The sequence below is a fragment of the Sciurus carolinensis genome, chromosome 15, assembly GCF_902686445.1.
Source record: "Sciurus carolinensis chromosome 15, mSciCar1.2, whole genome shotgun sequence".
Classification (NCBI taxonomy): domain Eukaryota; kingdom Metazoa; phylum Chordata; class Mammalia; order Rodentia; family Sciuridae; genus Sciurus; species Sciurus carolinensis.
In genome coordinates this window covers 23,580,123-23,603,495 of record NC_062227.1, presented here as the reverse complement: position 1 = coordinate 23,603,495, position 23,373 = coordinate 23,580,123, and the positions used below count along the sequence as shown (strand labels likewise).

At 35.5% G+C, this 23,373-nt stretch overlaps 1 protein-coding gene across 9 annotated transcripts in view; it reads left to right on the top strand.

Annotated features, from left to right (window-relative positions):
• Ptprm (protein tyrosine phosphatase receptor type M) overlaps positions 1-23,373 on the top strand; it is an 819,218-nt gene that overhangs the window by 449,857 nt on the left and 345,988 nt on the right. For all 9 annotated transcript variants that reach the window (XM_047526252.1, XM_047526251.1, XM_047526249.1 and 6 more), the window contains exon 8: positions 17,801-18,109. In XM_047526252.1, coding sequence (XP_047382208.1) covers positions 17,801-18,109 — 309 coding nt within the window. The remainder of the gene's footprint in view (positions 1-17,800; positions 18,110-23,373) is intronic.

Sequence of the window (23,373 nt, the reverse complement as noted above, 5' to 3'; positions counted from 1 at the left end):
AGTGCTTCTTTTGGTGGTTAATGTATAGAAATAGAGGATTTCAATATTAATCTCATATTTAGCCACCTTACTAAAATTTGTTACTTTGTATAATTTATAAATCCCATGTGTTAGTAGATGTGTGTGTGTGTGTGTGTATGCACACACACCCAATCACATTGTCTATAAGTCAAGTTTTGTTTCTTCCCTTTTCTCTTCTTCCTGAATAGAACCTCCATGAAAATGTTGCTTATAAACAGGCATCTTGTGTCGTACCTTAATTACTTAAGAATGATGTTCGCTAATTAGAGTTGTGAAATTTCTGCTAAAATTTTTATATTATGAGTGGATATTTAACAAGTGGTCTTTCTGAATCAGTTGAAATGTTCCAATATTTTTCTTCTTTCATTGGGTAATGTGATAAATTACATTAATAGATTTTTTAAAATACTAAATAATTATAATTTATCTAATTTGGTCATGCAGTGTTTCACATGCATGAGGCTGAATTTGAATATTGTTTTAGACTTTCATGTCCATCCTCACAAATGAAATGCATTGCCCACACACCCTTGTTTCTGCTCTAAGGTTACCAGTTGCTTTATATATTGTAAGGCCATATTAGAGTGCATAAAAATCTATGGTTGTTATATCTTGTTGATGAATTGATGCTTTTATCATTATGTAAGTGATTTTCTGTGTCCCTTAATGCAAGTACTGAGTGTTTCTTTTGGCTAATATTTGCCAGTCATCTTTTTTATATTTGTTTACTTTCAACTTTCTGTGTACATGTGACTTAGATTTAAATAGAATACCAAATACAGTAGAATAATGATTTTGCATGAATTTTACATCTCTACCTTTTAATTAGAAAGATTTTATTTATATGAATATTCTTTACTAATGCATTTGGATTTATTTTTATCACTTTTCAGTTTTTTCCCTAGTTTTCCCATGTATTTTGTGTCCCTCTCCTTTCTTACCTTTTTTGTCCCCCTCCACACAATTGACTAAAGTACTTTTTGCTTAAATGGATTACTTTTTTATGATCATTTTATTTGTTTTTATAGTTATGCATGACAGTAGAGTATGTTCTGACATATTTAAGCAAACACAGGGTATATCTTATTCTAACAACGATCTCAGTTTTGTGGTCATACATGCTGTGACGATTCATTGTGGTTTATCCATATATGTAGGTAGGAAAGTTATGTCAAAGTCATTCTACTGTCTTTCTTATTCCTGTCCCCACTTTTTCCTTTATTCCCCTTTGTCTAATCCACTGTATTTATACTTTTTAAATTTTTGTTAGTTTGTTTTGTTTTGCTTTTACAATTAATAAAGTGTCACTCTACTTCTATTCTTACTGTGGTTTTCTAGAAAGTTTGCTGTGTATCCTTACTCTGTGCCTGATATAGTAAACCTCCCTCCTCATTTATATAAGGGTCTTATTACTTTGGAACTGAGTGCTGCTCCATGTGCTTACCTGCTCTTGTTATCAGTAGTTTAATTCTGCATTGTTCAAAAACTTTCAAATTAGACATTATCATACATATGTATGTTAAATGTTTCTTTGCTTACCATTTCTCCTAGAATCTCAGACCTTCCTTCAATATCACTTTTCTATTTCTTGTACTTGGTAGTAAGCCTGCAAAATTATGTCTTATTTTAAAATTTATTCTAATTAGTTGTACATTACAGTAGAATGCATTTTGACACATTGTACAAAATGGAGCACAACTTCACATTCTTCTGACTGTTCATGGTGCAGAGTCACACTGGTCTTGCAATCATGTATTATTACCCTACACATAGGGAATAATGGCTGTCTCATTCCACCATCCTTCCCACCCTCACACCTCGTCCCCTCAATTCCCTCTGCACAATCAAAAGTACCTTCATTCTGTGCCCCACCCCCATATGGGTCAGCATCCACTTATCAGAGAAAACATTCAGCCTTTGGTTTTCTGGGTTTGGCTTATTTCACTTAGCATGATATTCTCTTGTTCCATCCATTTACTTGCAAATGCCATAATTTCATTCTTCTTTGAGGCTGAGTAATATTCCATTTTATATATGTACCACATTTTCTTTATTCATTCATCTGTTGAAGGGCACCTAGGTAGGTTGAATTGAGCTAGTTATTTATTAATGTTTATTGATGTGGCTGCATCTCTGTAGTATGATAATTTTAAGTCATTTGGGTTTAAACCAAGGAGTGGGATAGCAGGGTCAAAGGGTGGTTCCATTTCAAGTTTTCTGAACAATCTCCATACTGCTTTTCGTAGTGGTTGCCCCAATTTGCAGTCCCACCAGCAATGTATGAGTGTACCTTTTCCCCCACATTCTCGCCAACACTTGTTGCTGCTTGTATTCTTGATAATTGCCATTCTGACTGGAATTGAGATGAAATCTGTTTTTTTTTTAATTTGCATTTCTGTATTTGCTAGAGGTGATGAACATTTTTTCATATATTTGTTGATTGATTATATTTCTTCTTCTGTGAAGGGTCTGTTCAGTTTCTTAGCCCATTTATTGATTGGATTATTTTTTTTAAGTGTTATTTTCTGAGTTCTTTATATCCTGGAGATCAGTATTCTATCTAAGGTGCATGTGGTAAAGATTTTCTCCATTCTGTAATCTCTCTTTCATGTTGTTGATTGTTTCCTCTGCTGAGAAGAATCTTTTTAGTTTGAATCCATCCCATTTATTGAGTCTTGATTTTACTTCTTGTCCTTTAGGAGTCCATTTAGGAGTTAAATACACCAAAATGATGAGGATTTGGGCCTACTTTTTCTTCTGTTAGGCATAGGGTCTCTGTTCTAGTGCCTAAGTCTTTGATTCACTTTAAGTTGAGTTTTGTGCAGGGTGAGAGATAGAGGTTTAATTTCACTCACTACATATGGATTTCCAGTTTTGCCAGCACCATTGTTGAAAAGGTTATCTTTTCTCCCATGTATGTTTATGGTGCCTTTGTCTAGTATGAGATAACTGTATTTATGTGGATTTGTCTTCTATTCTGTACCATTGGGCTACATGTCTACATGTCTATTTTGATGGAAATACATGCTGTTTTTGTTCCTATTGCTCTGTAGTATAGTTTATGGTCTGGTATTGTGATGCCTCCTGCTTCACTCTTCTTGCGAAGGATTGCTTTGCTATTCTGGGTGTCTTATTTTTCCAAATGAATTTCATGATTGCTTTTTCTAGTTGTATTAAGACTGTCATTGGGATTTTAATACTAATTGCATTAAATCTGTATAATGCTTTTGGTAGTACAGCCATTTTGACAATGTTATTTCTGCCTATCCAACAGCATGGGAGGTCTTTCCATCTTCTAATGTCTTTCTCAATTTTCTTCTTTAGTGTTCTAAGTTTTCATTGTAGAGATCTTTCAGCTGTTTTGTTAGATTTGTTTTTCTCAAATTTCTTTTTGAGGCTATTGTGAATGGGGTAGTTTTTCTAATTTCTCTTTCAATGGATTCATCACTGATACAGAAATGCATTTGATTTATGGGTATTGATTTTATATACAGTTACTTTGCTGAATTCATTTATGAGTTGTAGAATTTTTCTGGTGGAATTTTTTGGATCTTCAAAATATAGAATCAGGTCATTGGCAAATATGGATAATTTGAGTTCTTATTTTCCTATTCTATTGTGACCAATGGGCAATCTCTGGGCTCTGGTGAGGGGTGAAGGGGGATTAGAAAATAAAGATTCACAGACACAGATCTTGAAGATTAAGCTGGGATCAGGTAAAGCCTGCTCTCTGATAGAGATGCAGGGCTAAAGAATTATGCTAGCAATCTTTATTTATATATGTCTCATTATCAGGTTAAAGACTATGCAAACATTATTCTTTGTATTCAGGAACATTACAGAAACTAGGACATCTATGTAGCTTTTCTGCAGTAGAAATCCATAGTTGCAAAGTGCAATGTTAGGAGCTTTGTGTAGCTCTCAAGAAAGTCCATTGTTAAAAGTTGCTATAAGGCAGACAGGAACAAGAGAAGTGGTGCTGGTGAAACACTCTGGTTGTCTAGTATAAGAATGATTTTCTTCCCGGGAGCTGTGTGCCTGAGATCAAGGTTAGAACTGATAGAGCTCTTGCAAGAGTCTCTTCATCCAGGGCATTGCTACAGTAGCTAGGCATCCTGTGCCCTTGCACAGAAACATTCCCAGGAACTGGACATGCCACAGCCATGAGGGCATCCGAGACCCCTGATCTCAGTAACTGCTCTCCTATTCTCTGTCACCACTCTCAACACTATTCATATCCCTTTAATTTCTTTTGTCTGTGTCATTGCTCTGGCTAGAGTTTCAAGACAGTGTTGAATAGAAGTGGTGAAAAAGGGCATCCCTGTCTTATTCCAGTTTTTAGAGGGAATACTTTCCATTTTTTTCCATTTAGAATGATGTTGGCCTTTGGCTTAGCATAGATGACTTTACAATGTTAAGTTATTTTCCTGCTATCCTTAGTTTTTCTGGTGTTTTGAACTTGAAAAGGTGCTGTACTTTGTCAAATACTTTTTTCTATTGAGATAATCATATGATTCTTAACTTTCAGCCTATTGATGTGATGAATAACATTTATTGATTTCTGCATCCCTGGGATGAACCCCACTTGATCATGCTGCACTAACCTTTTAATATGTTTTTGTATGCAATTTGCCAGAATTTTATTGAGAGTTTTTGCATCTATGTTCAGCAGAGATATTGGTCTGAAGTTTCTTTCCTTGATGTGTCTGTCTGATTTTAGAATTAGGGTGATTCTAGGATCATAGAATGAGTTTGGAAGGGTTCATACTTTTCTATTTCATGGAATACTTTGAGGAGTAGTAATACTAGTTCTTCTTTGAAGGTCTTGTAGAACTCAGCTGAGAATCTGTCTGGTCCTGGGCTTTTCTTGGTTGGTGGGCTTTCGATGGTGTCTTCTCTTTCATTACTTGAAATTGTGTATGTCCTCCTGCTTCAGTTTGCGTAGATCATATGTCTCTAGGAATTTATGAATGTCTTCAAGATTTTCTATTTTATGGAGTATAAATCTTCAAACTACTTTCTAATTGTCATCTGTATTTAAGTAGTGTCCATTGTGATATTACCTTTTTCATCACAAATTTTAGTAATTTGGAATTTCTCTCTGTTTTTGTTGGTATAGCTAAGGGTTTATCAATTTCACTTGTTTTTACAAAGAACCAACATTTTGTTTTGTCATTTTCTTCAGTTATTTCTTTTGTTTCAATTTCATTGATTTCAGCTCTGATTTGAGTTATTTCCTGTCTTCAACTGCTTTTGGTGTTGATTTGTTCTTCTTTTTCTAGGGCTTTGAGATGTAATGTTACGTCATTTATTTGTTGACTTTTTATTCTTTTAATGAGTGAGTTCAATGCAGTGAACTTAAGCACTGCGTTTATAATGGTTCAGAGATTTTGATGTGTTGTATTGGTATCCTCATTTGCCTCTAAGTATTTTTTTTATTTCCTCCCTGGTTTCTTCTGCTATCCACTCTTCATTCAGTAGTATGTTATCTACTCTCTACATGTTGTATTTTTTATTTTATCATTGATTTCTAGTTTATTCTATTATGACCTGATAGAGTTGCACACTAGTATTTTTTTTTTTTTAATTTGCTGTGAGTTGCTTTGTGGCAAAACATACAGTCTGTTTTAGAGAAGGATCTGTGTGCTGCTGAGAAGAAAGTATATTTGCTCTTGATCAATGAAATACTATGTATATGTCTGTTAAATCTAAATTATTGATTGTTTTATTTAGATCTGTAACTTGTTTGTCTATTTTTTGTTTGCACAATCTATTCACTAGTGATAGAGGCGTATAAAAGGTGTGTGTGTGGTCTCTTTGATTCTTGAAATTGAGAAGGGTTTTTTTGATGTACAGAGATGCTCAATTGTTTGGGGCATAAATATTTACAGTTGTTATTTCTTCTTGTTATATAATTACCTTATGCAGTGTGAAATGTCCTTCTTTATCCCTTCTGACTAACTTTGGCTTGAAGTTCACTTTATCTGCTATGAAGATTGAAACCCCTGCTTGTTTACACAGTCCATGTGAGTTGACATGTTTTTTTCCAACCATTACCTTCAGTCTATGGATGTCTTTTCCTAGGAGGTGAGTCTCTTGAAGACAGCTTATTGTTGGGAATTTTCTAAATCCAATCTGTCAGTCTATGTCTTTTGATTGATGAGTTTAGGCTATTAAGATTCAGGGTTCTTATTGATATATGATTTGTATTCCTGGTCATTTTGGTTTATTTCTTTTTTCTTTTTTTCATTTTTTAATTTGTTCTAATTAGTTATTTTTGGTTTTTATATTGACTTAGTTTCTTCTTTGATTGACTTTTCCTTTAGTGTAGTTCCTCCCCTTGCTGGTTTTCATTTTCTCCTCATGGAATATTTTGCTGAGAATGTTCTGTAGCTGTAGGCTTTCTAGTTGTGAAGTCTTTTAACTTTTGTTTATCATGGAAGGTTTTTATTTTATCTTCAAATCTGAAGCTTAGTTTTGGCGGATATAAAATTCTTGGTTGGCATCTATTTTCTTTCAGAGCTGGATATATATTATTCCAGGACCTCCCAGACTTGAGGGTCTAGGTTGAGAAATCAGCTGAAATCTGAATTAGTTTTCACCAATACATAATTTGATATTTTTCTTTCAGAGCCTTTAAAATTCTATCCTTATTCTATATGTTAGTCTTTCTCATTATAATCTTGTACATATGGGGTCCTGTAAGCCTCTTGTAGTTGATTTTCCATTTCATTCTTTAGGTTTGGGAAATTTTCTGATTATTTTGTCATTCAAAAGATTGTACATTCCTTTGGTTTTTATCTCCATACCTTCATCTATTCTGACAAATCTTAAATTTGGTCTTTTCCTGTTACTGTAATTTTTTGAAGTTGTGGTCATGGTTTCTTACCACCTTCTCTGTATGGTCAATTTTATTTCCAAGAGTGTGTATTTTGTCTTCATTGCTGAGGTTCTGTCTTCCAGGTGGTCTAGTCTGTTGGTGCTACTTCCCACTGAATTTTAAGGATTTCCTTGTTTTCGAGGATTTCTGCTTGTTTCCTTTTTATAATATCTACCTCTTTATTGAAGTGATCTTTCATTTCCTGTATTTTCTCTCTGATACGATCTTTTATTTTGAAGATCATTCTAACTATGTATTTTCTAAACTCCTTCTCTGACACTTCTTCTACTGTGTTGTCTATGGATTCTGTTGATACAACATTTTAGTTTGAGGTGCTTTTTTTCCCTTGTTTTTTTGATGCTGTTTGTGTGTCTTCTCACCTAGCGGTATGGATCTGTGGCAGTACAGTTTCTATGCTGTAGTATTATAGTGTCCCTAAAGGCTTCCAGTTCCTCACCTTTAAGGGGGAGACCAATATTAACAACACTCATTGCAAACAATATACAGCCTTAAACAATATACAGCCAAATAGCTCCTATTAAGGCATCTACAGTTTTGTCACAATAAACAGAAATGACATGTTCAATTATTGTCTACTGTAAACAGTAAGTTTGCTAAAAGAGTTTAGTGTTTCAAATGATGGACAAAGAGGGAACAGAAGTAGTGTAGGATATGATGTTTCTGAGGGAGAAGGAGAGAACATAGAGGTAAAAATTAATAGTTAGAGCCAAAGAGGAATTAATAGTTTGTCTGTTAGCATGATAGAAGTGAGAAAGATAATCCAGCGAGACAGATAAGTAAGAGAATAAATATATACAGATTTTAAAAAGAAAGAATAAAAAGTAAAAAAAAAATATAAGAATACACAACAAAACTTTAATATACTATTCACACATCTCATTCCACAATGAATGAATTAATGCATGAAAAAATTTGGTTTCAAAGATGGTAGAGATGTTAGAGAGAGGGAAAAAAACAAACAGGAAAGTCCCAATCAAAAATTGAACAATTGTTTCCATTGTTTTTCAAAAATTTTCTCAGCTTCCCTTCTTCATGGATAGGTGGGGTTATTCTGAAGTTTGATGGTAGCTCCAATCCGGCTGGTCAGACTTGCCAGTCCCAGATTTACCCACACAGACCTAGCTACAATCTGATGTATCTGGGCTTCAGATTCCCCAGGCTCTGTCTTAGTGCAGTCCCAAGATCTCAATGCCATTCCAACTTGCAGAGAGACCACCAGGCATGAGCTCACACAAAGGAGTGAACCTGCAATGAGGCAGCCAGATGTCACCCACTAGCACACCCAGCAGGTGCAATCAGACCTGCAGGTACTCTGACAATAGTGTCAGTGTCCCCAGACTGAGGCAGATCCACCCCAAGGTGGCACCGTTGGTGGCAGCAAACTTGCAGGCCTCTTGGCCCTGAACACCCAGGCCCTGGCTGGTGTCCCAAGATGGTGGCAGCCACATTAACCAAACCTGCAAACACCCTGACAGTGAACTTCCAGGAAGCAGGGGGCAGAGGCTATCTGTGGGTGAACAGTGGCGGTCTGCTGGAAAATGTTGGATGATCGGCTGGTGATGTGTGGTGGGCAGTAAGCAGGAGAAAGGTAGCTGATGAGCAGGCAAAAAGCAGACTAACAGAGGGCAATCTGCAGGCAAACAGTGGGTGATCGGCTGGTAAATGGTGAAAGAGGGTTGAACAGTGGAGATCAGTGGGCAGCAATGACTGCCTTGTAGAGAAACAGTATTTCCTCCACTTGAATCCCAAGTCATGGAGCAACAAGTAATGTAGCCTCCCTCTCATCCACCATCTTGGATCTCCCAAGTTATGAGGAGTCTTTCAAGTCATCTTTATTTCATCATGATCCTTGAAAGACAGTTTTGATAGAAACATAATTCTGAATTGGTATGTTTCTCTCAACACTTCGAATAAATTGTCCCCTTGTGGTCAACCTTCCCCTGTGGCTGCTGAGAACTCTTCCTCTGTCTAAACAGGTAAATTTTGTAAAAGATGTGCCTGTTCTAAAATTCTAGATATCTCTAAGATCTTCATTGATTTTGATAACTATAGTTTGACTGTAGTATATCTAAATGTGGACTTAATTTCATTTTTTTCTTTTATTAATTTTATACTTTTTGTATATTTTGATTGAGATCAACTTTGGACACTGTGTGACTCCTGTCTGTTTCTCTGAGTTCTACTTATAGATGGCTAGTTAGACATAGCCTCTAATCCTGTCTTCATCTTTCTTTCCTATTATTATTGTATTTGTATTTCTAATACTCCATTCTACATTCTGTGTATTTTCAATGCTTTATCTTCTAGTTCATTAATACTTTTAATCTTGCTGTTGAATCCATCCCCAGTCCTTTTATTTTGTATTTTGAAATGGGGTCTCACTAAGTTCTTGAAGGTCTCGCTGACTTGCTGAGGCTGACCTCAGACTTATGATCCTCCTGCCTCAGTCTGCAGAATTGATAGAATCCATTGAGTTTTCATTTTGTTTCAACAGTTTATGTATTTCCTAAAGTTTTATTAGTTATGTTTTAGAATTTTCTAGTCACTTTCATAATGACCTATTGCATGTTCCTTTTTGTGATTACATTTTTAAATTTGAAAATGTTACTCAAATTTTATATTATGGATCTGATAATTTAGGTGTCATACATCTGTTCTTTTTGTATTTCTGTTCTCACTCATGTCATTTTTGTCTTTGAGTATTTTAGATGATCTTTACTAGGGAGCTTAAATTTATTTGGACTTTAATCTTTGAAAGCGTGGAGCCTCTTTTAAGATTGTTTTGTTTGTAAAAGATTGGTGTTTGTGTCAGCTGGGTTGCAGCAGACAATACTAACTGTGGAGGCATTAGCCACTAATAATTATATGAAATTAGGACCATCATGTTTACTTTCTCTTTTGCTGCCCCTGGCCCAGGGTTCAATTTTTGAGATGCAGAGCTGATGCAACTGCAGTTTCAGTTTTCACTTCTCTGTATAAGGGGCACAGTTTAAGGTATCACTGGAAGCACACTACAGCCTATGCATTAATGGAATTATGATGGCATTAGCTCCCATATGTTATCCCAGTGAGTCTGGAAGCTGAGGCAGAAGGATTGCAAGTTCAAAGTCAGCCTCAGCAATTTAGTGAAACCCTCAGGAACTTAGTGAGACCCTGTATCAAAATAAAAAAAAGACTGGGGATATATCTCAGTGGTAAATCACCCCTGACTTCAATCCCCTGTACAACCCCCTGGAAAAAAATCATAAGGGAAAATTGTTTTACAGATGGAAGAGTTCTTTAGAGTAAATGATATTGTATTTCCTTTTAATTAGAAATCCCAATAATGTTAGGGACCCATCAATTTATTAAACTTGTTCTCTGTTGAGTTTGAATATTTTATTTTCCTTTCATACAGATACAACATAATGATATCATATGATAAATGGCTTGTGGTGGAGATTTTTGAACTCCTTTTAAACAGGAAAGGCTATTACCAAAGAAAGAAATCTATGAACTTTAAATTTCTGTTTCAAGGATTATTTCAAAGAAAGGTAGCAATTCATAAAAAGATCTCATATTAAACTTTGTTTATTTACATTTAACTGAAACCAGTACTGATTAGCCAAGAGCTGTCAGGAACTCGTATTAGCTCATACTCTTGAAATACAGTGTCCTTGGAGAAAAAGGGACATTTGAACATTGGTGGTTTTCTGGTGTGGCGGGAGTTATTTGTTTGGTTTGTTTGTTTTGTTTTCTCTCTCTCTCTCTCTCTCTCTCTCTCTACCTCTCTCTTTTGGAGTGCAGTTGAGCAACTTGTTTCATTTAAGTGCATCTAAGGATTTTCCAAGTCAACAAGCCAGTAGTCCCACTTGTTATGTTGACCCAAGGGGAGACTGTGGCCAAGAGAACACACCTACAAGGATACCTATTACATCAATTGTACTAGTGAAAGAATAGACTCAGCCACCTGTTCCTCAACAGGGAAATGGATAAATAAATTGTGCTTTCTTAATTTAATGGAATTCTATACACTCTTTCAAATGATAATTAAACCTATATGCTTTAACTTGTCTTTGTTGAATGAAGCCTCAAGATGCAAAGAATAGTAGCATTTGTGTAAATATTTATATATACATATACATACATATATGTGTGTGATATATATGTATATAGTAATATTACAAAAATATGTCTGGTAATAATACATAACAATAACCTTAGGACAGAAAGCAGGAAGGTGGAATGAATTTCTATTGGCAGTGTTTTCTTTAATGGAATGATTTAATGCAAAACAGAAATGTTAACATTTGTTATGAGTGATTGTTTTTGTTTGAACTTTCCAATATGTTTTAAGGGTACAGTTTAAAATTTCAAAAACCTTAAATCCCACTCAGAAAAGAATACTTTATGTTTAAAAGGAAAATATCTTTCAATCCTTGCGTAACTTCTAGTTATATTTTCTACCATTAATCAATGAAGGAAGAATAAAATGTGACAAATGTCATTGTCATCAAGGACCTCATAGAGATTCATTTTTCTGTTTTTTGAAGGCATCAATAGTACATTTTAACCCCATATTCAGTCTCGATCTATCAGAATTTTCACTTAAATAGGTAAACTGTAAGGAATCTCTTAAAAATGTACCCTGAAAGATTTTGAAGTTTTCCTGAAATTAGGCACATTGAGCAACTAACTTAGGACCTAAGGTGTATTCTTTTACTTTATTTTATAAATGTTCAAACCAAGCCAAGAACTAAAAAAACCTTTTGTCTACACTGCTATTAATACCTCTGGAGAAGCTACATAAGTCTTCTCCTTGGTGTCCACAGGGGACCAATGTTCAGCCTGTTGCTTGAGAGGACTTGTGTTCCTACCCTAAGTGTATGATCTAGTCATGTTTTTAGGTAAGATAATCCTGCATGATTTTCATGAAATTTCAGTTTTTTAATGTGATTAAAATTTAAATGATCAATAATATCGATATATAGATAGTCCATTTCCCAGCAATATGGTTTAGTAGTTTACCTACCTTTACAAAATAGAGTAAATTCAAAACAGCCCTTGGAAAACATGAAAGGCATTGTGTGAATATATCTACTCTGAGCCAAGAGATAGGTTAGAATGTGGGTTTGACATTGCCACACCTTGATTCATTCATTTTGGAAGACTGTTTTTGAACCTTTTATGTTACTATTGTTTTTTAATTCAACTTTTTTTTTTTTTAGAAAATGAATTTATTCTTACTTAGCATAGGATTTTCTCATGTATTTAAGAAAAACAGATAATTTTTGAGGGCTATTTTATTCTGCTGATGGCAAACTGAAAATATTAATATATGTGAAAAATATTCTGATTTAAGAGTTTTCAAATTATATAATGCTTATGACAGGTTTTAATTCAGTCATGTCACAAGCACAGAGATGCCTTAGGGTAGTGTAAATTAAAGGTAACATATTTCAGAAATTTCCACTTGACTGACAAAGATGCCCTTTAATCCTTGGAAAGCAAAGAGTAATTCAAAAACTATAGCCATGCCACTTGCAAACAATGCCATGTACCTGGAATTATTACTGCTTAGGAAACTGAATTATTGTTTAGGCCAATATAATATTAATCATGTCTTCACTCTGATATAAGTGAACAGTAAAGTAAATGAAGCAGTTGCCTTATTATTTTGACTCTCTCTTTTGTTAGACTGGTGAGGCAGAAATACAAGAGCTGGAGGTGCTGAAGGGGCCACCATGCTGTTCAGGTGTTATAGTTCTTATTGTAATAGACTTCTGTATGGTTCATGAAGAGGTAGAAAAGAGAAACCTGTTAGCGGGAGCATTGGTTATAATCTATGTTTTTGATTATCAATGACAGGATCCTAAAATTACACCCAAATATCTCTCATAGGTTCTGAAATTGAGTTTCTGAAAAAGCTCTGTAGGAGTAATAGAAGGTAAAGTGCAGAGTTCCAGAGAAATGAGCTGTGAATTGAACCTGCAATGGAAATTGATCCTATCAGTCCCTTTCTGCCCTGATTCAGAGAAAAAAAAAAAACGGGACTGAGTGTAGAAGGAGCCAGGATCACTGATTAAATAGGATACTAAAGTGCTGGAGGCTAGAACCGGGCTTGCTGTCCCTGGGGTCAGGACTGCAACTGTCAGACTTCTCTGCTTGAAACCTAGCTCAAACTGGCAGAAAGAGAACAAAATGAGAAATGCTGCAGGCGCTAGCGAGGGAATGGGGAAGTACTCCCTGAATAAGCTTCCGGCAGGACAGCTATCCTGCTCCTTAGGGAGGCCATAGTCTCTTATCATGAGTCAGAGGGCCCAGATTGGACTAGTTGGTCCCATGATTCATGCCAAGAGGTCCTGTCATCATACCGAGTTCAGGGAAAGGGAATATGTCAGTGTGGCTCAAGGATGTAAGGGTGAATAGAAATGGCTTTGGAATTAATTCAGTTTCAGTAGCATCTTTAGGTTTATGTCGAAAAAGGAGAAAATATCCTAAAATCAGTGGACCTATGAATATAATTTATTGCCCTGTTATCTGGCTATAAGAGAGTTATATTGTGCATATAGAATGGCAGTGATGGAATGCCAAACATTGTTTTGTTTTTGTCAATATTTCAGTTGCAATTAACCTACCAAAATTACACATTTCTGGTTATGAAAATGCCATATATTTCTTATCATGCAAAATATTTCTGCAGTGATGCCCTTCAAAGAATTCAGTGATCATCAGTATAGCTCACTATTGAAAATGTCCCCATGGAATGACTCATTCACAGTGAGAAGCACTCTAATAGAAATGGTTCCACAGAAACATTGAAAATAAAGGTTGTGTAAAATGCTAACTTCACATGCAATTGTTATAAATCTATTTCTGTGTGGAACTAAATTTTCCTGAATAGTAGAGGCAAAGAAAAATAATGGCGAGTTGATAGGACTGTCACTTGTCTTAGCCTGTCAACCCTGTCCTTAAAGGAGAATGCTGCACAGGTACATGATAGCACATAGGGTTCCATTTGTGTTCTTAGATGTATCTGGTTTATTGATTTATATGTGTACTGGGGATTGAACTCCAGTTCTCATGCATGCATTTTACCACAGAGCTATATACCTCCAAACTGTGTTATCACTTTTCTATTAGCTGTTTTCCCCACTCACTTGATTTTGCCTTTGGGTCCTGGCAAGAGAAAATGACACCCAAGGTGGACACGATATATGTGTCATGTGTTGGTCTGTATTCTGTCAAACTTTTGACAATTGGGGTAAGTGTTTCAGGAACAAAGTGGTCCTCGCCTCTACAGTCTGCTGATGTGATTCATCCCTGCTCCTGTTGATGCTGACTCTGTCCTGTTGATATCAACACATGAGTAGGCACATCAGAACCATGTGCCGAGACGAAAGTCCACTGAGGGTAAAAATGGAAACACAGATGCTTCTTTACTTATGATCGAGTTATATCCTCAGAAACCCATCGTAAATTGAAAATATCTAAATCAGAACTATATTAATCACTTTAACCTGTCAAGCATTGAAGTTAAGCCAAATAGAGCACCACAGAGTGCCAGTTTCTTTCCTCACTTGATCCTGGGGCCAGTGGGGAGTTGTGACTTGCTGCTGTTGCTGCTGTCCTCCATCGTAGGAGAAAATGACACTATATGTTCAGAGCCTGGGGAAAGATAGCAATTCAAAATTGGAAGTACAGTTTCTGTTTCTTACTGTTGTAAAGTTGAAAAATCATTAAGTCAAGCTGTCTTAGGTTGGGAACTGTCTGTACTCTGCAAATGCTTCTACAGTATTGTTTTATTTGGGTTAACCTGGAACTTACACATGCCTGTGAGTGCAAACTCTCCAGCCAGAGCTTAGACCTCATACAGCCACTGTCCCTGGTGTATTAATTACCACTCATGACAATGGTGACGTGGGAGACTTGGTCATACTAGCCCGTGTCATTAGACAAGTGTATGGAAAGCTCCAGATTCATTTTTACTATGGTGAAATTCTAAAAGATACTAAGAAAAGCTGGGTGTGGTGGTGCACGCCTATAATCCCAGGTGTTTGGGAGGCTGAGGCAGGAGGATTGAGAGTGCAAAGCTAGTCTCAGCAATTTAGCAAGGTCCCAAACAACTCAGCAAGACCCTATCTCTAAATAAAATATTTAAAAGGGCCTAGGGATGTAGCTCAGTGTTAAAGCGTCCTGGGTTCAAACCCCAGTACCCAAACAAAAAAACAAACCCAAAAGGATACTAAGAACAAGGAAGGAACATGCATTTCAAGGAAACTTGACCAATAGACAGAACCGTTTCTTTTTAATCTAGGGGTTTAATTTAAGTGTGTATTTTCTGGGCCAAGGAATACTGAAATGATGCAGACTAATTTATGAAGTGGGAAGTAGTTTTCCACTGAAATTAAGTTAGAACTGCACTGCTTGTTTAAGCTAATATCTGAGGCTTTTAGTCATTTTATTAAGTAAGTAAAATTGATGAAAATCTTAGGAAAATGCTTTAGAACAGTCCTTGTGGAGACCAGTGATTAATAAGGGAAAGGGTGAAGAGACATATGTTAATCTGTTTGTATATAAGGGATCTGGAGCTTATTAAAAGTTTTTGCAAACATTCAGCTAATGAAGCATTAAATAAAATTAGACATTTCCTTTAAACTGTAAGAAGTCACTAATCTGGAAAAATCTTCAGTGTTATTTCTAAATAACTTATTTATGAATTTTTTCTTAACACTGGTAATTTAAATATAAAAAATTAATTTGGTAATATTGAACATTCCATGAGAATGTCACTGAAGATTTCTTGGAGCGGTTTTCATCTCTCTTGTCCTTGGTCCCTGGAGTTACTAGGGTAGAGCAGCATGAATGATTGGTATTAACCTCATTTCTGGTTTTGAGCAGATATCTGGCAGATAAATCCCTACTTGCATATATTAAATCAGAATATTATTTTACTTTCAACATTTTCAAGGATTGGAGGTCACAGGTAAAGGGGTGGTTCTGGTTCTCTCTAGATCATAAACAGAACAGACACCCAAAGGATTTAGGGACAAATAGAGATAAGAAGTGAACTTCAGTAATATTCCAGGCACATTTCCAGTGCCCTGCAGTACAAGCAGAGTTGCCTGATATAGCTGAGCCAGGGACTATGGCCAGGACCTCCTCTTCTGTGAAATGAGAAGGGAGAATTCTTCTGAGCACTTTTGATTCAAAATTAAATGCATTGAATCTTTATCACATTTTACATTCTTTGGTTATATTAGGTATCTTTGATATCCTAATTGCTTGTGTGTGTGTATATGTGTGTGTGATTTTCTTTAGTAGAGATTCATGCTAGAGAGGAAGCAACACTATGTTTCAATTTCATATTTAAATCTGAGTACCAAAAAATAAATAAATTTAAAATATCTGAGTACCATGTTTCCTTGATCCTGGTCAAATTATTGAGCTTACCTTGGCAATTATTTTTACATCAGCATATTGGGCATAAAAGTATTTAACCTACTGGATTGTTTTGAGGGAATGCAAATATGTATATGTAAAGCAACTCACTCACAGTAGGTTCATAGGAAATGTAACTATGATTTCTCAAATGTCCATGTGTAGTTAGTTCCCTTACCAATTATTAATCTCTTTACATTCATAAATAGTGACCATACTTCAGAAAAACAAAAATTAAAATTATCAAATGTATAATGCCAAAGCAGAAGATTCTAGATTAGACTTTCCCCAAATCCCTGAATGGTGAACTTTCTGGAGCAGTGCATTGTACAGAATACTAAATAAATGTCCTGTATTTAGTATTATCACATTTTATCATCATTTCATGAACATGCTTAAGATTTCTCTCTGTATATTATAATTTGAACTATTCAAAATCTGCATATTCCTTGCCTGTCATTTAGATTTCTAAGGTTGAAACTGTCTTGGATCTTTGTCTAAGGAAGAATACCAAGACATTTTCATGAGTAGACTGGAACTACCTTAGCTTGATTTTATGGACTTCTATGCAAATGAAACAGAAATCCCTGAAATCCATGGTCTCTTGTCATTATTTTATTTCATGCTGAATTCTAAAACTTTTACACAAGTTAACTTTTAAAGATACCTTGTGTTTATCAGTTAGTATTGTTTTTTTTTCTTTTCTGTCAGAAACACAGAGGAAAAGAGACTTAAGTAAGATAACATCTAATTTTTCCTAATGAAAAATTTGGTTAGTTCAGGGCTGGTACAATAGCTCAGTAATTACAGGTCCCTGACTCCTCCTTTATCATTGCTTAGATTCTTTATGTTAAAGTACTCTATGGTCCATGATGGCTGCATGAGATCCAAACATCATATTCTTAATCTACCTTTCAGGAAGGAAATGGAACAAAAATGGTGAGCCCCTTCCTTTTATTGGAGGAGGAGGTACTGGGGATTGAACTCAGGGGCACTTGACCACTGAGCCACATCCCAGCCCTTTTTTTGTATTTCATTTAGAGACAAGGTGTCACTGAGTTGCTTAGCACCTTGCTTTGGCTAAGGCTGGCTTTGAACTTGCTATTCTTCTGCCTCAGCCTCCCAAGCTGCTGGGATTATAGGGGTGTGCCACCACACCCAGCTCGAGCCCTTCCTTTTAAGAACACCTCCCAGAAATTGTTGTTCACATTTTATTTTGCATGCTATTCATAAGAAATTAGGCACATGGCCACATTCCACTGCAGAGGAGAATGGAAATTGTAGTCTTTATTTTGAGTGGCCTTATCCCCAGGTAAAATTTAGGGATTTTAATATACAGGAAGAGGAGGAGACCAGACATTATGGATAAATACATTTATCTGGTGTATGTGGGATCCACTAGATATTTTATAATACTTTTCCCTTATGTTCTCCTTTTTTCCTTTCTTTTAAAAATAGATCCCATGCGTGGCCCAAGAAAACTGGAAGTAGTAGAGGTCAAATCTCGGCAAATCACCATCCGATGGGAGCCATTTGGGTATAATGTAACTCGTTGCCATAGTTACAATCTCACAGTCCACTACTGTTACCAAGTGGGAGGACAGGAGCAAGTACGAGAAGAAGTAAGCTGGGATACAGATAATTCACACCCCCAGCATACAATCACTAACCTGTCACCATACACCAACGTGAGTGTGAAGCTCATCCTCATGAACCCTGAGGGGAGAAAGGAGAGTCAAGAACTAATAGTACAAACAGATGAAGACCGTGAGTATTTTTAAAAGATGTTTGTATGAAATACGTTATTTCAAAAACAACTTTTACTCCTTTATGGTTGAGAATTTTATTAGTGAAACAGAAAAAGAACTTTCTTGAATTATACAAATAGGTATCTGTGCTTACGCACTGAGTAAGAGAGAGGGAATAAAAATAGCCATTTACCTTAATTCTTTACTATTCATATAGTACTATTCTCTATATGGTAATTCTGAATTGTTCTAATTAGTTCTGTATTCAAGTTCTATTATCATATTGGACCAAAAAATTGTTTCAGGTATTAGAATTGTTACATGAAGTGCTTATTTTAAATATATGCAAATGACCTTCTGAAACATTTTTCATAGTTCCAGTAAAAACCTAGCACAAAATAGAGGCTTCCCTAGCTTTTAAACACAGTGCTGAGAAAGTGTATCAAGTTGATGTTTGTGAAATTGGTCATTTTTTCCCATAGGAACAGTGTTATAATTGAATATTACAGTACTTAGCAAGTAAGCCATATGCAAAACCAAAGCCAATGCACAATGGTAATAAACCTTTGAACTATTTTAAAATAGCAAAATTATGCTTTGAACCCCATAGCATAATATAAATGTGATTTTACATTTATTGTATAGGGAATGTTGGTGTACAATAACATGATCATACAGTACATAAAATATAAAAATAGCATATCATTTATTTGACCTGATATTCATTTGTCAGGCATCAAAATAAGTGGCCACAAACTTGGGAAGGTCATTAAATGACTTAACTTATTCTGGGAGAAAAAAATAGATGTTTAATTTGTGTTTCTTCGGGCAAGCAATTGTGTATTTTTGATCATTAAGTAATGAATAAATTGTTCATAGTAATACCATATTGTTTTCTTTGAACAACTAGCAAAGTACTTTTGTGTGTTTTTTACTTCCCCACCTCAGAAATATACAAATACAGCTAGCACAAATGAGATGCTCATTTCACATCCTTCTCTTTCTCCTTTGTTGCCGCTCATGTCCTACTTGAGTTGGTTACTCTCAGAGTAGTTTTACTGGTTATTTGGGATCTTGGCTTGATCAGGTTGCTCTGTTGAGGCTGAGATAAGAGGCCGTTTTTCTGTTTTTCCTTGCTCACCTTTGTTTCCCAGGAAGGAAGAAAGGAAGGTGGCAACATCCACATTGTCAGCAGCTATCACTGGCCTTTCTTCCCTGAATTTCTAGGTTTGCTATGGTTCTAACTTTTGTCTCTGCTTACACATTGTCCTGCTGTTCTCTCCTCTCAGCTTCCACCACCTATACTCAGACCCTCAAAATCTTAAGTTAAAATCGCCATTGTCATTCTCACCCTTATAGTGGTTTCAGTCTCCTCCCATCCTAATGCCCTGCTACTCACTCACTAATCTTTTATTTTTCCAAGCAGTTGCAAATTTATTTAAATTTAGAATAATGGTAGATGTGGAAGATAAAAGTCATGCTTCTTAGGAAAATAAAAAAAATATTTCAAAGATGAAATAAATTGTTACTAGTTTTTTGCTGTTTTTGTTTGTGTTTTTTTTCAGTTTTTTAAAAAATTTGTTCTAATTAGTTATGCATGAATGTAGAATGCATTTAGACAGATTGTACACAAATGGAGCACAAGTTCTCATTCCTCTGGCTGATCATGGTGCAGAGTTATATCAGTAGTGTATTCATACATGTATATAGGATAATAGTGTCCAACTCATTTCACCATCCTTCCCATCCCCCCAATCTCACCCCTCCCCTCACTCCCATTTGCACAATCCAAAGTCCTTTCATTCCACCCCCACCAACATTATGGACTAAAATCTGCTTATCAGAGAAAACATTTGGCCTTTGGTTTTTTGGGTTTGGCTTATTTCACTTAGCATATTCCCCAGCTCCATTTACCTGCAAAAGCCATAATTTCATTCTTCTTTGAGGCTAATATTCCATTTTATATATGTACCACATTTTCTTTATCTATTCATCTGTTGAAGGGCCTCTAGGTTGGTTGAATTGAGCTGATTATTTATTAATGTTTATTGACATGGCTGCATCTCTGTAGTATGATGATTTTAAGTCCTTTGGGTATAAACCAAGGAGTGGGATAGCTGAGTCAAACTGTGGTTCCATTTCAAGTTTTCTGAGCAATCTCCATACTGCTTTTCATAGTGGTTGCACCAATTTTCAGTCCCACCAGCAATGTATGAGTCTACCTTTTCCTCCACATCCTCATCAACACTTGTTGCTGCTTGTATTCTTGATAATTGCCATTCTGACTGTAATGAGATAAAATCTTAGTTTTTTTTTAATTTGCATTTCTGTATTTGCTAGAGGTGATGAACATTTTTTCATATATTTGTTGATTGATTATATTTCTTCTTCTGTGAAGTGTCTGTTTAGTTTCTTAGCCCATTTATTGATTGGGTTATTTGGGGTTTTTTTGTGTGTGTTCAGTTTTCTGAGTTCTTTTTATATATCCTGGAGATTAGTGCTCTATCTATCTAAGGTGTAAGTGGTAAAGATTTACCATTCTGTAGTCTGTCTTTCATGTTATTGATTGTTTCCTTTGCTAAGAAGAACCTTTTCAATTTGAATCCATCCCATTTATTGATTCTTGATTTTACTTCTGGTCCTTTAGGAGTCTGGTTAAGGAAGTCGGGTTCTACGCTGACACGATAAGTATTTGGGCCTACTTTTTCTTCTGTTAGGCATGGGGTCTCTGTTCTAGTGCCTAAGTCTTTGATCCGCTTTAAGTTGAGTTTTGTGCAGGGTGAGAAATAGAAGTTTAATTTCACTCTTCTGCATATGGATTTCCCAACAACATTTGTTGAAGAGGTTATCTTTTCTCCAATGTATGTTTTTTGACACCTTGGTCTAGTATGTGTCTTTTCTCCAATATATTTTTGAGACCTTGGTCTAGTATGTGTCTTCTATTTATAGTCTACATGTCTATTTTGGTGCCAATACCATGCTGTTTTTGGTACTACTGCTCTGTAAATCGCATACAATACATATTAAAATGATTGTGCAACACGATCAAGTGGGGTTCATCCCTGGGATGCAAGTTTGGTTCAACATACAGAAATCAACAAACATAATTCAAGCACATAAATAGACATAAAGAAAATAATCATATGATCATTTCAATTGACACAGAAAAGCATTTGATAGAATACAGCCCCTCTTCATGTTCAAAACACTGGAAAAAGTAGGAATAATAGGAACATACCTCAACATTGTGAAAGCTATCTGTGCTAAGCCCAAGGTCAACATCATTCTAAATGGAGAAAAACTGAAAGCATTCCCCCTAAAATCTGGAACAGACAGAGATGCTCTCTTTCACTACATCGCAACATAGTCCTTGAAACTCTAGCCAGAGCAATCAGACAGGAAAAAGAAATTCAAGGGTTATGAATAGGAAAAGAGGAACTTAAACTATCACTATTTGCCAGTGACATGATTCCATATTTAGAAGATCCAAAAAAACTCCACACAAAAAAAATTAGATGTAATAAATGAATTCAGTAAAGTAGCAGGATATAAAATCAATACCCATAAAGCTAATGCATTTCTATACATCAGTGATGAATCCTCTGAAAGAGAAATTAGGAAAACTACCTCATTCACAATTGCCTCAAAAAAAAAAAAAAAAAAAAAAAACCTTGGGAATCAACCTAACAAAAGAACTGAAAGATCTCTGCAATGAAAACTATAGGACACTAAAGAAGGTAACTGAGGACATTAGAAGATGGAAAACCTCCCATGCTATTGGATAAGCAGAATTAATATTGTCAAAATGACTGTACCACCAAAAGCATTACACAGATTTAATGCAATTCCTATTAAAATCCCAATGACATTCTTCATAGAATAAGAAAAGGCAATTATGAAATTCATTTGGAAAAATAAGAGGCCCAGAATAGCCAAAGCAATCCTTAGCAGATTAGTGAAGCAGAAGGTATCACTCACTAATCTTTAAAATAAAGTTTCATCATATTCTCTTTACAAGAGCCTTCTGTGGTTCTTTATCTTTCATTCCAAAACCTTAAGTCCTGAGCTCCTCTGTATTCTTGGCACATCTTCCCAAGACAATAACTTTCCTCCACTGTAGCTCATTCTACAAAGGTGTCACCTCAGAGGGGGTCCTGTCTGTCATGCTTCTCACTTCCTGGGCTTCTGCCCTCCCCAGCTCTTCTTGGCCTTTTCCACCTGGATATTTCTCAAGTCTGTCTCTTTTCCACCCTCCAAAGTTCTCACATTTCAAGTCCTGCTTGAAGCTGTCTCTAGCTCTTCTCCCCATATTACTCTCATATTTCTGACCTAATTTGCCCTTGATAAGATTCTCAAATCATCAAGTCTCAATTTCATCAACTAGGAAATGAGAATAATAACAGTTCTCAGTCATATTAGGATTAGAAGAAATTTACATACACGGCTAATTGTAGCTGCCAGAGAAGGATCTTAATAGAAGACTCTCATTGTTATCTTGATAATTCATAGCAACTCTGTGAGTCCTCCTTGTTCCCTCATTATATATAACTTTTTTAAAAAACTGTAAACATACTTATAAGAAAAAAGCATCTGTTTTTCTTCTTTTACAATATGCATGATATTGCAAAGGTAATAAACATTCAATAATACAAAATTAATTCACATGAAATAATAAAGTACTATTAATAAAGATTTAATTCATGTTTTAATCAACATTAATGTTAAAATCTATGCAAGTAGTCAAATACAGTCATTTATAGATACACAGATAAGGTTTGTGGCAGCATGAACCTAGTCAAGCCTATCAAGTTTCAAATTGAGTACTGACAAGAGCTAGGTATTCTTTGAGTTTCTGTCAAAAGATCAGAATCACTTATTTTGTTTGTTAAAGCCATCTGGCTAGTCCCAGCAGTTGAGCCGTGTAGTATTTCCAAATAATTGTTATTGTAGCACAGGAGCATCCAGTCTGCTATTGCAAATTACATTTTCTAACACCCCCAACCCCAGAAAATAGAGATTTCTAAAAAGACAAAAAGGAAATCGAATAATTATCAAACAATACTGAGTTTGAAAAAAGTAGAAAGCAGTGTTACTTCATTTATCATTAATAAAAGCTCCAATTCATTGAACATTGAACATATTTTTTAAAAGTATGTGGAAGAAAATTTTTTTTATTACTTTAAAGTATATCACTAGACAGCATAGGGCTAAATTACACAAATTTAGATATCATGGCTGTATTATATCCCAAATCCTGAATTTCTAGAACTTCTAAAACCAGAT